Source organism: Cottoperca gobio, chromosome 4 (assembly GCF_900634415.1).
Source record: "Cottoperca gobio chromosome 4, fCotGob3.1, whole genome shotgun sequence".
NCBI classification, from domain to species: Eukaryota; Metazoa; Chordata; class Actinopteri; order Perciformes; family Bovichtidae; genus Cottoperca; species Cottoperca gobio.
Genome location: NC_041358.1, coordinates 25,071,424 through 25,089,444, shown reverse-complemented (window position 1 = coordinate 25,089,444; position 18,021 = coordinate 25,071,424). Strand labels below are relative to the sequence as shown.

At 39.7% G+C, this 18,021-nt stretch overlaps 1 protein-coding gene across 4 annotated transcripts in view; it reads right to left on the bottom strand.

Annotated features, from left to right (window-relative positions):
* Positions 1–1,080: 1,080 nt before the first annotated feature.
* Positions 1,081–18,021, bottom strand: part of rxrgb (retinoid X receptor, gamma b) — a 28,840-nt gene continuing 11,899 nt past the window's right edge. For 2 of the 4 annotated variants that reach the window (XM_029429207.1, XM_029429205.1), the window contains 9 exons: positions 12,835–13,055; positions 9,433–9,577; positions 5,573–5,764; positions 4,889–5,049; positions 4,122–4,251; positions 3,385–3,517; positions 3,018–3,109; positions 2,369–2,474; positions 1,081–1,622 (listed from right to left, as the gene is read on the bottom strand). In XM_029429207.1, coding sequence (XP_029285067.1) covers positions 1,475–1,622; positions 2,369–2,474; positions 3,018–3,109; positions 3,385–3,517; positions 4,122–4,251; positions 4,889–5,049; positions 5,573–5,764; positions 9,433–9,577; positions 12,835–13,055 — 1,328 coding nt within the window. In that variant the 3' untranslated portion in view covers positions 1,081–1,474. The remainder of the gene's footprint in view (positions 1,623–2,368; positions 2,475–3,017; positions 3,110–3,384; positions 3,518–4,121; positions 4,252–4,888; positions 5,050–5,572; positions 5,765–9,432; positions 9,578–12,834; positions 13,056–18,021) is intronic. The other 2 variants (XM_029429206.1, XM_029429208.1) reach the window with 2 other exon arrangements.

Sequence of the window (18,021 nt, the reverse complement as noted above, 5' to 3'; positions counted from 1 at the left end):
AATGCATATAGTGCTCAGGAAGTAAAGTGCAGGTTGAAAGGTCATATTTTGAAGGGATATGATGCATTTCAAGTGTTGAATAGATATATAGATGCATCAATAGAAGCTTTAACAAACTTTATTAAGTTTTACAAACAGGATTGTCAATGGAGATGCCAAAAATGAACAACAATATGAAAAGTGCTGGAGAACATATTGTATCTATTAGTGTTGATTGTCTTTCCATTTCCAAGTGTTATGAATCAAGATTCTTTTTTTTAGAGATTTAGATATGCCTATGCCTAAATAACTAAATAAAGAAATAAAAAATACATACTATATGCTATAGCTGGACCGATCATTTATGTTGAGGCTTATACAATATTGATACTTAAAGAATACATCTTTAAAATAATAAAATCAGATTTATGTCAATATTCCTTTTTATTTATTCATGTATTGACACATATTCCCACACAATGTTCGCATTTTTGTACAGTCTTATGAATAATATGTAGTGATAAAGATATATCTCTGATACATGCTTATTTATCGGTCCGGCTCCACAATATTGCACATTTTGTTGTTTAGTTCTTTAATATTTACGTTTAATCTTATACAATATGGACATCACCAGCAGTTTCAACACCATCAAAAAGATCTGATGTTGTTCTCTAGCTCAGGAATATGCACCATGCTATGAAGCGTGTGTGTTGAGGAGTTTACAGTGTTGGCGCCATCTGGTGGTCAACGAGTGGAACTACAAATATGGGACAACACTTGAAAACATATTTCTGCGTATATTGAGAAAATGTATAATCTATCAACACATTATATATTTTTTTGCTAGTTTCTAGTTGCAATTGAGTAATATTTTTAATATTTGTTTAAAAAAATGTTCCGCCATTGATTAAGTTATATGCCTTAAGGACCTAAACTCAGTCACTTAATAAATGTGCAGTTTCAGGTGATCAGGGATCAAAAGTAAAAATGTTTTAACATTTGTTTTAATACTAACAATTTGCTCTTGTAAAATCCATGTAGCTCAATAATAATAATAAATAAAAAAAGACAAGACAAACAACACATTTCAGATACATTTTTAAATAACTTTATTCTGTAAGAATTCTCAAATGTGTTTTAAGAAATACATGGATGGTTTCAGTTTTTTTTATACAACTCCTCTTTGAATAAAATATGATTCTTTTTTTTTCTAATTGTACTGGGTTGCTTTTAAAATGGACACCTGAAATTATCTATTTACAAAAGAAATCTGTTAACAATTCTATTAGAATTCATTTTGACTGTACTCGATCCTCCGTCTCAAGACTCCACCCTCCCCACAACCTCAAAATACTTAAAAAAATTTCTTTAATTACAATGTTTTGCTTGGTACAAAATATGTTGTTTTACAATTTGAATCAAGTCTTTTTAAGTTCCGTCTTCATATCGCTGACAATGCGGGAGTATATACAGGGGGAAGGGGGGACTGGTGTCATGTGATCTGATGCGGCGCCTCCAGCATCTCCATCAGGAAGGTGTCGATAGGCGTGTCCCCGATCAGCTTGAAGAAGAACAGATGCTCCAGACACTTGAGGCCGATGGAGCGCAGGGCGGGCAGGCGGAGCAGAAGTTTGGCAAACCTGCAGAATAAGATGGAAAGAAGAAGAAAGTGCCAATTACTGTGACACAAACATCCTTCTATTTTTATTTATGCATATATATATATATATATATTTAAATTTTACCAGACTACACACTAAAGTTTTTTGATTGTACTATATTTTATTTGGAAATATGATAATACTGTATTTATCTTACGACTGTAGTTATATATAAATATATATATAACATATAATAATATAATATATATATATATAATAGTTACTTTGTAAATCAAGAACCTTGAAATAACACAACAAATCTTCGGTTTGTTATCACGTAGTGTATTTAATGAATCCTTCATACATTTAAAGTCATCTGCAATAAATACTTTTACTTATAATGTAATAATAAAGTAATAATAAAGTATTATTAAGTGATATTCTTCATTAAAAAGTCAATTCAGTACACAATAAATACATTTACTTAACAAAATGAATGAATCAGAGTAATATTTTATTTATTTGTTTGTTGTGCCAATAACAATTTTAAGTGTCGACAGCTGAAGCAAACTGAGAGTATATTTAGCTCCCAACAGTAAATTAAAAAGAATAAATAGCAACCATCTTCTATAAGCAGTAACACTACCGGCCTCTTTTAAATCTAACGCTGTATCAAGTGGTTAAGAGCTGTGCCGAGATGTAATCTGCAACCTTCACACAAGCCCGAGCAGCAACTCAACAACTGTCGGATATCGATTGATGCTGTAATGTTTTGCGTTTCCTACCTGCCAGGCTGATCCGGGTATTTCTGTTTCGTGTACGACTCCAATGAGGCGTAAACCTTTTCCCTCAGCCCCTCGACCTCTGCTGGGTTTGAAAGACCTTTTGCGTCTGAAACAAACACAAACTGTCAGTCAAGTCAGACGTTACATTAATTAAACATTACATCTGTGTATGTCAAAAGCCACACTGGTAGAAACACATCATGGGTTCATAGAGAGGCTGACGTGAAGATATTAAGTTCAGTATCTGCTTCTGTATGTCAAATACATACAAATACACAGAAAACTACCTCATTTAGAAGACATTAGCAGGAGACCAGTACTACCTGGGGACCTCTAGTCATTTGTAATTTAATCCCGTCTGCCACGACAAGGCAGAATCTGGATTAAAATTCCCCTGCATATGACCTACCATATTTTTTATATTTTAATATTATATTAAAATAAAAAAGGCCTATATAATATAATATGTAGAATATTAAATATAAGTATTATATAATTACTTTCAATATGTATTATGCAAAGCCATGACGGGGGAAATGTCAGATTTCTCTTATGCTTTACGAATGCACATGAGGTCCCCTGGTGATGCTGGTTGTGTGTGAAGGGAGGGGGGGGGGGGGGGGTATAAAAGGTGAAGAGTGGAGCTGACCTGGGTTGAAGAGGACGATGGCTCGCAGGCAGCCAAGCTCTGTCTTATCCATCTGCATATCTTTCATTTTGGATACCAGCTCAGTCAGGACTCTGCAGGAGATCGAGTGATGAACATTAGAGAGTGAACAAAATAAAACCAATTACATACATGGCTCCCATTTATCATGAAGAATCCACATATGGAAGAAACTTAAGTCAACTGTAGCCTTTAGTAAAAGTGTTCCTACATCAGAGCACATGATGTAATGTATCTGCAGCTGATGATTAATATTAACCCCCTGTAGCTGATGGTTGCAGCCGTGTAAACTACATTTTAACAAGTCAATACAGTAACTCCAGCTTTAACTTTGAACCTACAAACCTACCTATCAAAGATGGAGCCCACTCCAGCACTGTGGGCGCTGTTTCTGTGGACGTGCAGGCCGGTCGCCAACAGGATGCCATCTTTCACCGTGACTGAGCGATGCGAGAATGAGGCGATAAGAAGCTCGTTCCAGCCTGGACGCAAACAAAAGAGTAAAATATATATATATATGTATTGTGTGTGATCATGACATCATCACAAATCAAAGACTCTTATCGGGCCTGTTGTGCGGCTTCTTTACGTCCTCCTTCAGGACTGTGTGTGAAATGTCTCACCAGCAGAGGTCAGCAGTGCTGTGGCTGCAAACCGCACTGCTGGGACTTGGCAAATAGTCCAGTTATATTTGGTTTCACTGCTCCATTAAACTAGATGTCACAAATGTATTGAGCAAATGTAAAAGAGTCAAATAGACTGCCTGCCTGGGGATGAATAACTACCCTAAAGGAAATGCTACACCAGCGTCAGGACAAAGGGTTGTAGTGAAGCCTGTTGTTTTAATTTTTTAAGCAAATAAAGCAAAGGAAAGAAACAAAAGCATTTTAATTAAATAGCGTTGAGTAATGAGGCATGAGAGTTGGAAAGGCCTGTCTACGTTTACTGTTGTAGGGAAACGTGTGTGTTTTAATTAACGCTGTGCATCCCCATCGCAAATATAGATGTGTGCATATACTGTTTGTCTGCTGCATGCATGGGAGTGTGTGTGTGTGTGTGTGTGTGTGTGTGTGTGTGTGTGTGTACCTGCTCGTAGTAGGATGACCTGGTCATCGAGAGGGAGTTCAGAGAAGTGCGGGATCCTTTTGGCCCACTCCACCAAGGTGAAGAGCTGCTTGTCGGCTGCTTGGCAGATATTGGTGACGGGGTCGTTCGTCTGCAGAGAAACAAAACAATCAATAAGTGCCCTGCTGAGCTCCGTCTGTGACACCTGAACCCGTCTGACAGCATCTAATGAGCAGCTGCAGCCGGGGCTACTTCTGGGTCATGAGTTTCCTCTCGAGACTTGTGAAGGTTTAAACACATTCTTGAAGTTTACAAGTACAGAATAACGTCACGAAAATGAGTTGTGTCACTTGTGGCAACAGTATGAGCTTGAGGTGGCAGGATTTATGGCTGAGCTGTTTGAAGATTGTACAGATATACCCAATAAAATGGTAACTCTGTGACTACAGAGCATTTACTGACCTCTGACCTTTACATGATTCTCTGTGCATTGTTAAAAAACCCTAGAGACTAGAGGTTCAGCTTGTGTTATTTACCTTTGAGTAGCTTTATATTTATGGGCCATTGGAGATTCTTCCTGAATTTAATTAGACGTGATCTTATTCCTTCATCCAGCTTCATTATAGCAAAAAGATCATTCACTCTCAAGTGGGTACATATGTTTTTTAAGCACCACTGATCAGGCCAACATCATAAAGCAGCACCGTGTTGTTTACCGTACATCTATCTTGTTAGGTACCATGTCAGCCTCGTGAGAAGAAAAAGCAGATGAATAATTCACGGCTTACTGAGTTGCTGGGGCTGCCTTCGATGTACGTCTCTGTCTTGGGCTCGACAGCCACCTCAGCATCCAGGATCTTGTCCACGGGCATCTCCTCGTTGAAACTGCTGGTAGACTCCACCTCACTCTCCCCCCGCTCCCGTCCACGCTGCCTCTCTTCCTGCACCGCTGCACACGCACACACATATATTTCAGGTCACACACCCCGGTGCGCATTGTCCTTGACTCAGCAAAAGCATAATATCTCTAATGTTCACTCTGCGATGGACAATCATTAAAGAGTCCGCTCTACAGTTTGACTGTAAGAAGACTAAAGATACACCTTCAAAGAAGACAAGGAGTCTTAATCCCACAAACCCAATAATTCATAATTCATTGGAATGTACAATACATCTCAATTTCAATGTCAAAAACCGAAAGATATTCCGTTTCTTTAAAAACATAGCACAAAGCAAAGCAACACAGTTTGTTATGACTGCGCCACAACATCAAAGATATGTTTAAAGATGAGATGTGCATCGTGTTACACATATTTCCTGACAGTATTATTGGATTCTTTGGGATCCCGACTAGAATTGAAATTGAATTTCTGCAGAGTGGAACAATGCTTATCCCCTCAACATGATGAAAATAATGATCGAGAACACAAGCCTACAGCTCACGCCCAGACCGAACCTTAAGCATATCACACCTGCACACACACCTTCTCTCTTCATGCCCATGGCCAGGCACTTCTGGTAGCGACAGTATTGGCAGCGGTTTCGCTGGCGCTTGTCAATCAGGCACTCCTTCATGTCTCGACACGTGTAGGTGAGATCTTTACGGACGGTCCTCTTGAAGAAGCCTTTGCAGCCCTCGCAGCTGTACACGCCGTAGTGCTTTCCTGTGGAGACAACGCAACATCAGTACTGCAGTGCCCAGAACATTATCTGTAGATCTTTGTAATCACAACTGAAAGCATGTTTCAAAACAATAAAGATCAGAGCAAACAGAACAACAATGCAAGTCAAGGCAGCTTTTGTATAAAGCACATTTATTTTTCAGTGACTTTGAAAAGATGTCAACCAACTGTTTTAGTATTAATGGCCTTGAATGTGGACGATTTAGCTCAATTGTTTCTGTGCAGTTGCAGCAGTCGTCTGGGTTTTATTGGAGGAATTCATGGCCTGATATATATGTTTCACTAATAAAAGAAGATGCCAAGTCTTTACACTTATTTGATAGTAAATCAGGGGCTAAAGGCCCTGTCACACAGCTCCGTATGGCAGAAACATGCCGGTGTATATGAAAAGTAGCTCAAAATGTGTCAGAGTCCAAATACGTCCAACTTTTCCACAGCGGTGTTGTAGCTGACGTATACATAACAAATTATTATACGCATGTCAAACATTGATAGCGTATCACTTACTTATTTAAAACATATCAGAGCGTCTGGACAACGGAGCTGGAAAAGTGCCATTTGGTTCACGTCATGCTGATGCTGGAGAACGGCTAACATGCTGAACGCTAGCTGTACTGTAGAAACACGTTTAATAAGTTACTCCGTCGTCAGGCATCATCTTAACATCGGGTAGGAATAGGGTATCCACTCGTTATCAATACATTGCTGTAGGGTTCACCGTCAGCCGACGTAGCCGATATCTAACGTTCCTCTAACGTAGTCACGTAGGTATTTACGTACTGTATTTACGTAGGTAAGTATTTACGTACTGTATTTACGTAGGTAAGTATTTACGTACTATATTTACGTAGGTAAGTATTCACGTACTGTATTTATGTAGGTAAGTAGTTACGTACTATATTTAGGTAGGTAAGTATTCACGTACTATATTTACGTAGGTAAGTATTCACGTACTATATTTACGTAGGTAAGTATTCACGTACTGTATTTACGTAGGTAAGTATTCACGTACTGTATTTATGTAGGTAAGTATTCACGTACTATTTACGTAGGTTACGTAGGTAAGTATTTACGTACTGTATTTACGTAGGTAAGTATTTACGTACTGTATTTACGTAGGTAAGTATTTACGTACTGTATTACGTAGGTAAGTATTTACGTAGGTAAGTATTTACGTACTGTATTTACGTAGGTAAGTATTCACGTACTGTATTTACTTAGGTAAGTATTCACGTACTATATTTACGTAGGTAAGTATTTACGTACTGTATTTACGTAGGTAAGTATTTACGTACTGTATTTACGTAGGTAAGTATTTACGTACTATATTTACGTAGGTAAGTATTCACGTACTATATTTACGTAGGTAAGTATTCACATACTATATTTACGTGTACTATATTTACGTAGGTAAGTATTTACGTACTGTATTTACGTAGGTAAGTATTTACGTACTATATTTACGTAGGTAAGTATTCACGTACTGTATTTATGTAGGTAAGTAGTTACGTACTATATTTAGGTAGGTAAGTATTCACGTACTATATTTACGTAGGTAAGTATTCACGTACTATATTTACGTAGGTAAGTATTCACGTACTGTATTTACGTAGGTAAGTATTCACGTACTGTATTTACGTAGGTAAGTATTCACGTACTATATTTACGTAGGTAAGTATTTACGTACTGTATTTACGTAGGTAAGTATTTACGTACTGTATTTACGTAGGTCAGTATTTACGTAGGTAAGTATTTACGTACTGTATTTACGTAGGTCAGTATTTACGTACTATATTTACGTAGGTAAGTATTCATGTACTATATTTACGTAGGTAAGTATTTACGTACTATATTTACGTAGGTAAGTATTCACGTACTATATTTACGTAGGTAAGTACTCACGTACTATATTTACGTAGGTAAGTATTTACGTACTGTATTTACGTAGGTAAGTATTTACGTACTATATTTACGTAGGTAAGTATTTACGTACTGTATTTACGTAGGTAAGTATTTACGTAGGTAAGTATTTACGTACTGTATTTACGTAGGTAAGTATTCACGTACTGTATTTACTTAGGTAAGTATTCACGTACTATATTTACGTAGGTAAGTATTTACGTACTGTATTTACGTAGGTAAGTATTTACGTACTGTATTTACGTAGGTAAGTATTTACGTACTATATTTACGTAGGTAAGTATTCACGTACATATTTACGTAGGTAAGTATTCACGTACTATATTTACGTAGGTAAGTATTCACATACTATATTTACGTGTACTATATTTACGTAGGTAAGTATTTACGTACTGTATTTACGTAGGTAAGTATTTACGTACTGTATTTACGTAGGTAAGTATTCACGTACTGTATTTATGTAGGTAAGTAGTTACGTACTATATTTAGGTAGGTAAGTATTCACGTACTATATTTACGTAGGTAAGTATTCACGTACTATATTTACGTAGGTAAGTATTCACGTACTGTATTTACGTAGGTAAGTATTCACGTACTGTATTTACGTAGGTAAGTATTCACGTACTATATTTACGTAGGTAAGTATTTACGTACTGTATTTACGTAGGTAAGTATTTACGTACTGTATTTACGTAGGTCAGTATTTACGTAGGTAAGTATTTACGTACTGTATTTACGTAGGTCAGTATTTACGTACTATATTTACGTAGGTAAGTATTCATGTACTATATTTACGTAGGTAAGTATTTACGTACTATATTTACGTAGGTAAGTATTCACGTACTATATTTACGTAGGTAAGTACTCACGTACTATATTTACGTAGGTAAGTATTCACGTACTGTATTTACGTAGGTAAGTATTTACGTACTGTATTTACGTAGGTAAGTATTTAGGTACTGTATTTACGTAGGTAAGTATTTACGTACTGTATTTACGTAGGTAAGTATTCACGTACTGTATTTACGTAGGTAAGTATTCACGTACTGTATTTACTTAGGTAAGTATTCACGTACTGTATTTACGTAGGTAAGTATTTACGTACTGTATTTACGTAGGTAAGTATTTACGTACTGTATTTACGTAGGTAAGTATTTACGTACTATATTTACGTAGGTAAGTATTCACGTACTGTATTTATGTAGGTAAGTATTTACGTACTATATTTACGTAGGTAAGTATTCACGTACTATATTTACGTAGGTAAGTATTCACATACTATATTTACGTGTACTATATTTACGTAGGTAGGTATTCACGTACTATATTTACGTAGGTAAGTATTCACGTACTATATTTACGTAGGTAAGTATTTACATACTATATTTACGAAAAAATATTTATTTCAGAATTATTAATGCCATGTCTCTTTAAAGATGCTGTAGTTAATCTGAAGACTACTTTTTCTCCATGTCTGCCTTTATCTATTCTGACTCCTGACAGCTGCAGTGTTGCTACTTTCACAGTTTTACAGTCGGAATGATCAAAGAGCAAATCAACATTGCACTAATAAACCTGACAGAATGCCTCACAAGTAACCTTGAAATCAATCTGTCTTTGTTATCTTTCCTTCAGTTATCTGGGTGGTGATGTTTGTGGTGAGTGGGAGTGTAAATGTGTTTGCCCATCCCTCCCCCCCCCTCCCTCCCTCCCTCGCCCACTAACATTACCTGACGAGCGGTCCCCGCAAATGGAGCAGATGTGCTTTGACATTCCCCCGGGGCTCGTACACTGGTAGTTGATGTTTCCCAGGTTCTGTAGGCCTGGTGGAGGCTTGATGTCCTCCGAGCTGCTAACACTGTTCATAGAGTTCATCTGCAGATGACAGGAAGACAGAACAGAGACAAAGAGTTGAAGCTGAGGTGGCCAGAAGTGAACTGAACAGAGGCGAGGAGGAGGAAGCAGAGGGGAAGTAAGAGCGCATAGCGATTCACCGTCTCATGACACGCACCCCCCTTTCTCTATTTTCCGCATTTAGTCTTCCGCTCACCCTTATTATTTTCTCTTCTCCCCACCCACACATTTTATTGTGAAAGTACAGGGTGCAATCACATGCTGGGTCAGTGGGTGTGGCTGAGGCTTCTGTCTGAGGCTCGTCATACAGGTTCTTTAGTGTTTGCTGACGGGGAAAAGTGCATGAAGGTAGTCACGTGTGCAGAAAGTGCACTTCTCAAGCACAAACAGCAGAGGGCACTCGTGTGTAGGGTCGTCCCAATTTCTGAAATATGACATTTAGACATCTGACACAATTTGTTTCACCAGTCCAAATCTTTGTATTCATTAATCCTCAGCGTCCTATAAGAGCAAGACAACAATTCAAACCTTAATTAAAGTGACTCTGATGCCATTAAAACATCTCATATGAGACCTTAAAGGAGTCCCATGAAACCTCTCAAATGAGCGGTAAAACGTGTTTGGGGGCCGAGCAACAAGTCCCTCGACTTCTACATATCTCTCCCTTTCTCTTATCATCCTGTCATCGCGACCTTTGACCCTCTCCCGCTCATGAACCCCAGGCAGGACACATGTTTGCGCTGTGCATTTCTGTTTGTTAAGTTGTTGTCGCAAACATCTGCACTCCAAGCGAAAACAACAAGAGCGACCTGCACATGCACTCGTGCTCTATGTATATGGTGCCGCAGAGCATATAGGACATCCTTCCCACCTCAGGCAATTCCTATCACTTATTTACAATGTGCACTCTCTTCTGAATATGCTCTAATGGCAGACTGAACTTAGGCCTGTGACCTTATAGCAGAGGAGAATATACAAGAGATTCTTCTGTCTTTCAGTTTTCCTTGAGCGTACCAAATCCGCCACCACCACCCTCTTGCACTGTAGATGCCCCAAAGGCAGGTAGTCACACTTAAATGAGCATTGAGCCCCCTGTGTACTTGTGCTTCTGTGAGTCAATAGAGAGCAGCTATTCCTGCCCACAATCTTTACAAATAAATCATCTTGCGGTTTGAAAATATAAGTCTTGTGATGCATTCAAACAGTTGTTCAGACATGTCGCTTTAGACGCAGAACATACTTCTGTAGAAAAGTGCTACAAGCACTGTATGTGGATTATTGATGCTTCATACATTCTTTATACAACACATGGTATGAAGACCACGTTGCACCAGACAAGCGTCTCCACTGTTGCATGATAGTTAACTAAACGTCTTTGGGTTTTTTGGGATCCGGACAAAGCGGGCACGTTTGTACACGTCAACGTACGATTTACGGAATGAATGATTGATTACTAAATTGAGAAAAATAAAGAAATCAATCATGGAAATGCGGCCCCTCCCCCTGCGGTACGAGAAACTCAAAACACATGGGACGGCTATCATCACAGTATAATATAACTGAATATTAAATCTGTGTTTTCTCTCGCTGCTGTCGTAACGAAATGCATAAAAATATTCATACTATCAGTTAAAAAAAATATGAGACACTTTATTATTCTGTGTCAAACTACTGAATTATATATGGAAATATACCTGCAGCTTATATAATCAGAAAATACTGTTTGGAAGCAGCGTCCCAAAGACAACCACATCACTTTCTGCTTTCTGCCACTTATTCAAACCATTAGGGCAAAAGCAAGAAATATATTCAAATACACTATATTGTAATTCATTCCCAATGCTGCTCAGAGTAATCGCATTCAAAGTCTTTTCTGCCAATTGTACGGGGTCTCCCCCTCTCTGGTGCCGTGCAGGCAGGCAGACACAGCCACTAAGCTTTATGCAAATCAACTGGCGACTTTGAGCAACTTTTGGAGCTAGCGGGAGCTACTTTCATTGGAAGATTTGGCAACACTGCATTTTGTTTTTCTGTAAATCAAGCTTTCATTTCCCCCGGGAGATTGTACCTGGTGGCACAGAATTGCATAACTAAAGCGAGGCTTATAGGGAAACGCCGACGGTGTCATTAACATACAGCCATTACATTGTGCAATCTACAGTTACCTCACAATGACAACATAAAGCCAAAAAGCTGGTCCAAGTGGCACTCATCAGTGAACAAGATGGTAGTAGAAAACACAAATACAACCAGAATAAATACACTATATCAGCCCGGCACTGCTCATGAACTTCAGTTCACCCATGAAAACAGTACAAGACGTTGAACGACACAATGAACTGATGGGGGCTTGGTCACTGGCTGTTTGCGAGCAGTGAATAGAGGGTTACACCGTACACTCGTATCAACCCTGGCTGTCCCTAAAGGCACAGATCTATACTGAGATTGAACCAATGTATATCATTGTCTGCTGTGCCCCGCAGCACTGGCCTCGATCCAGCCTCTGAAGCACTCCATGTGTGTTTCTTTATGTGTGGCCAATCATCAAAGCACTGAGGGGTTTGTAGTTCATTCAAAAGACCACTTAAAGAAAGCAGCTCCATTAGCCCGCTCTCTCCAAGTCCTTTGTGCCAGACAGTAAAAAGAGCAGTCTTATGGGAGTTTCTGCCTATTATTTATCCAATCTAAAAGATGCAACTTCACGGTGAAGGGAGCTGTTGTAGGATCATGAACAACTCAGATATCATAACCAAGATGGGAACTATAAAAAGGAGACAAGGGAAGAGAGTGTGGAAAAAGTAGGCTGCTCTTTTTCTCCTTCTCTTTTCTCTCAGTAATCCATTAAAGGGCTAATAGACGGACGTCTTAAGTCCCCTCGCATGACAGCAGTAACACAAAATTCCGGGATGACCTTTAGGGTGAGAAGTTTAAAGGTCAGTAGAAGGGTAGGGGAGAGAGAGCAAAGCCAAGGTATGCCAGCCAAACACATTGGATATGCCTAACCTTCAACCTCCTGTCCGCAGTGGGAGATCCCAAGAATGAGAGCACATGATCAACCTAAGAACATGATAGTTCAACAAGGAGCGAGCTTGCCAAAAGTAGAAATTTGAAAGAATGTGAACCCCTGGTCAGAGGAATGAATACAAGGTCTTTATTGTTTTTATAACACATGCACTCTCTTTCAAATGGTAAAGGAAAGCGGAACACATAACACATAGAGAAAAAAAGCATTTTAAGTCAATGTCCATCGCTATATCAACACACACACATTTTCTCACCTGTGGACTGCCGAGCGGTCCAAAGTTCATGTTGGGCGTGGACGACAACGATATCGAGGGCGAGCCCAGAGAAGATGTAATGACGGGGTAGGGCGAGGCCAGGCCGTTCATTGGCGAGCCCATGCTGGACATTGGGGACGGTAAGGGCCTGGAGCTGCTGATGACTGACGGGTGGCCGACCATGGGAGAAGGATGGGTGTGGGTCATTGGCCCCGTAGAGTCTGAGGGAGAAAGAAGAATGTGTGAATAACGAAAGAGGAGACACAATATATAAAGATTTACACTGAGTTACCAGTTGATCAGGTACACCTACACAAGCAGCCATTATTACAAATCGTATCGCTTAAAGCTGCAATAAGTGACGTTTTTGTCCAATTACCACGCAGCCTGCGTGACGGTTTCGACAGTATATTAACATCATAACAGCAACATTACTACAATTGCAATGTCTTTATTTGTAGAATATGTCGCAGACATGAAAAGAGTAAAACAAAAAAAAATCTGTTTCAAAATAAAAGCACTTGAGGGTCTTTCTGTGGACAGAAGTCTTTCGTTTGTTAACAAAAAGCTTTTATTTTGAAATATTTGCAGGACAGGACAGTCAATTATTAATGTCTTTTATTGTGCATTATTATTATTATTATTATTATTATTATTATTTACAAGTGAGAACACGCTTCTTTACCTTTTTTGGTCAAAAGTAAATATAGATTAAATGTATAATTAAATTAAATAAAACATTGTTTACACCTTATTTAAAAATCCATTCACTTTTAAATGAGTGGGGCAGCGACTAAAAAGAAAAATACAGTAAAATATACTGTTAATGGGAAAATATACAGTATAGTACATAAGCACATTTCCCTGTTCAGAACCTTATGAATGGATTAAACAACAATCCTGAGAATCTGAACATATATCGTTGACTAATTGTGCGATTTCTCCGTCGATTTCTCCGTCAGTGTGTAAATATGGCTATACAGAGTGAAGCCCGTCTAAGTTTTGGTCAGAGGGTGTAAGATGTAAACTGACAAGCTGGCATTTACATCGATGACCTACTTAGAAAAGCTGTCAGTCAACTAAGTAACAGGCCGCGGTGTGTAAGTCCATGCATGAGGCATTCATTCACCATCAACACATTTTACAAATACCAACTTATACATTGACGTGTAAGGACCAACATTTACTGTACACATTGTACACACACAACAATGCCACAGGCTGGCACTGCGTGTGCTCTTGTAGCCTGATGCAATACGCACCACCTCTCCGGGCTAATGTCCGTGACTCAAAGAGATGATGTAAACTGGAGCACAATGTTACTGATGAAGAGTGACAGGCCACCATCTGAACATTTGGACTCATCTGAATGCTCAGAACATTCAAAAGGTTCCCCCACCCCTTCCCCCTCCCACACACACACACACACACACACACACACACACACACACACACACACACACACACACACACTGATAAGCAATGCGATTCTGGGCCCAATGCCACTGTTTTTGGTTAAATGTCACAATTTATTTGTGTGTGTGTGTGTGTGTGTGTGTGTGTGTGTGTGTGTGTGCATGGCACTCAATGAACAGCACCTGTGTTTTTCTTAAATATGCGAACAAAGGGAGATTTTTCTTCTTTTTCTACCTTAAAAAAATCACTAAATTCAGTTTCTTTTCTTCAAGAATCCATTAAAACACTAAATCCATCATCTTGAGAAGCATAAAACAAATATACCATTGCAAATATGATTTTGTATGAATGTTCAATTTGTCAGGAAGGATCATTTCAACACTACTGCAGAACCTTGCCAACTGAAAATCCATTTTATATTTGCACAGATTGACTGTTCACTAAAGAACACATTCAAGATACAAACAAAACTATTCTATAGACGATAAACTATGCTAACAATTGTATTGATCATTTCTCAGGCTCTAAACTGCTCTGAGCATCTAAACTCACATGCGTTCCCTCTTTCAATTAAACTAAAGACTAAATCTGAATCTCTGCTTGACCAGATTCGAGACCTTCATAAGGACCCCGGTGATCTATATATTTGTCATCATTACACACCCTTATTTGTGTAATTAAACTTGTCAATATATGTTGTAGGCGGACTCTCTGGTGAACAAGATCTCCTAGTTTTCATATCCAGACTGTGAATTCAGTTTTTGCGAGTTAAACAGAACGACTTGCTAAATACTTGGCAACAGATTTGAAATGTTGCTCTGATACTTCATCTCTGGCACTGATAAAGTCCACATTAGTCTCGTCTCCACTGCGTATGAGAAGCACTCTATTTTAAGGAAATGGAAAGTTTGAGTAATGCAAGACAGTTGCTTTCAGATTTCAAGGAATTGGGAAACAGAGAGGAATGTCACATTGTCTGCCTGGATGCAGTGCTTTACACGAGGACACACTGTAAAACACACAGCTGGTCATTCACTCTCCCTACTATGCCAAGGACCAGATGTTGTGTAACTTCCTGTTTAGCACAGAGACTATAGCCTCCACCCCCTCTCTCATTCGCCCACTTTCTCCAACCCTCCACGAGTGAACCCTGGCAGTCAAATATGTATTGGGGCCTCCCTTTCTCTCCCACAGAGCTGACTGGACACGCTATATACATTGTCGTAAACTACCATTTTAAAAGCCCCATACTCTTTAAACTGCATGCTACTGCCTGCGAGTACGACCAAGATTTAAATTCTACAATGGCGGGAGTTTGTGCTCAGCTTTGTGCAGAGCGGATTCATCTGAATAACGAGCTTATGTAATGGCTGAGGACAGTACGGCATGTACTGTGTCTGATTTTGTACACTGACGCCTCTCTTTATGTGCATGACAAATTCCCTTCGGCGCTCGTAAAGATCTATTCTATTCTAGAAGTGCTGAGTAGGAGATATAGTAACAGGGCTATCGTCACTCCAGCCAACAATTTGTCAACGTGCTCTCGCAGACACGGAGACCAACAGGTATTTGGATCGCGCCGGTCAGACGAGGAAGATAACAAGAGAAAGGTCGTTGCACGGAGAGATCTGAAGCAGTAATAATACAGATTGGTGGGGGAGACGAGACTAGACGAGACTAAACTAAACTCACAACTTGAAGCAGTGTTTGCATTCTTGCCTTGTCGTACATTTTGTCCACTTTTTCTTAAGCTTGAAACTAGGACAAACAAGGAAGTCAATAGCATCAACCCAGAACTCAGAATCAATGTATGCTGACTAATAACGTGAGGCTTTGCTGTTTTTCAGCGTTGTAAATTTAACATTTGCATTGTTGGTCACCATGAGCTCGCAGAACCTTTAAAGGGCAAACCTTTCTGACATTTCCCAGATTAATCGATTACAAAACCACAAACAGATCAGTCAAAACAAAAAAAGAAAATAAGTCATGAGTTGCAGTCCTGTTTGAAACTACTCTCTGCCTTATCCAAGTGGCATTTCCTTACAACATGACATTACAAAACAAAACCTGCACGTTTGAGAAAACTCCCAAAGACAACTGCATTATTTTAGACCTGAGAGTCTTTGTAGCTGCATTACACAGGGGAGAACAAAAGCACATGGACAGTCAGCTGGTGGGATGCCTAAGAGGGAATGGCCGGCGAGTTGAGCATGCTTTGTGAGTGGAGTGTGTGTTTGCGTGTGTGTGTGGAAGGAGGCCAACATGTTCAGCGGAGGAAGCATAAATCGGCCCAGAGCGGCTCAAAGGGGCCTATCCTCAAATGACCCACCTCAACCGGCTGTTCCATCTCTATTCTATGTAAATCAGCTCGACACAAAGAAGCCTCTGGAATACACGGGCCGATCACACGTCGCACAGCAGAGGAAGGTACATAAGCGAGCCTCGGGGTGTTGTTCATTGACAGTTAAAAGATCATAAGACACTCACAGAATTCACACAGATTTAGTTCCAGTGCTTCCTCTCGGTCTCAGTTTAAACCGGCTGCAATGCAAGCATCTATTTGAGAGCAAACAAACAGACAGAGCAGTGAAGGGCACCTTTGACCGCTGGCGTTGCAATCAAAGGTCGCATGTTGCCAAACTCCTGAACCAAGTAAAAAAAAAAAAAAAAGCTCCTATCTGCAGTAGACGGCCGATTAACACCGATCTTTCTCAGAAATGCACCGAGGGGACGTACAACCTACAAAGTGAATCACCAGCAGCGCCTCGCTTAATGTCAGGAAAATGTAGATCATCGAAGTTTGATCTGGATTAGGGATGGACGATGTGCTCGTGATCATCTGTCGCAGTCACTTCAGTATGTTGGCTCACATGGCTCATAAGTCCTGGACTGTTTGTTTGATGTTGAGGCCACTTTGTGTATCATGTTACGTTTATTTAAGAGAAACAGTTATTGTTTATTCCTAATGTGAAACCATTATAAGATAGACAAAATAAAATAAAGAAGAATTTGCCCGGTGATATTAGTTAAGGAACAGTATTTATATCTGGATATATGATATGTACTATATATAACCAGCGGTCTTCCACAGACTACAGTACATGTACGCTGACACACATGGTACAAGGACAAAATGGCCCCACGCACAAGATACACTGTGAGGTGTAAACGGTTGGTCGATTACTCAAAGTTTAATCTAATCTGAATAATCTATTGATGGTTTAGGTCAACGCTGAAGCGAAACATTGTGTCTCCAACTCTTCACGTTTTAAATTCTGTTTTGTCAGATGTTTGTGTTTTTCATTATTATATGATTTTAAACTGTAACGTGTAAATGTTCTTTTATGTTGCACTTTCTTATTTGAAGCTATTGTTCTGCACTTAAAGGGGGGGTGTTCAACGTTTTGTCAGGCCAAGGACCCCCAAACTGGTGTAGCATGGAGCAGGGACCCCCTATATTTTAAATGGTATTCAAACGAGGGGGGGGGGGTGCTGTCTCGGAGTTCTGTACGAGGGGGGGGTGCTGTCGGAGTTCTGTATGAGAGTTCTGTACAAGGGGGGGTGCTGTCGGAGTTCTGTGTGAGGGAGGGGTGCTGTCGGAGTTCTGTGCAAGGGGGGGCGCTGTCGGAGTTCTGTGCAAGGGGGGGCTCTGTCGGAGTTCTGTGCGAGGGAGGGTGCTGTCGGAGTTCTGTGCGAGGGGGGTTGCTGTTGGAGTTCTGTACAAGGGGGGGTGCTATCGGAGTTCTGTGCGACGGGGGGGGTGTGAATGTG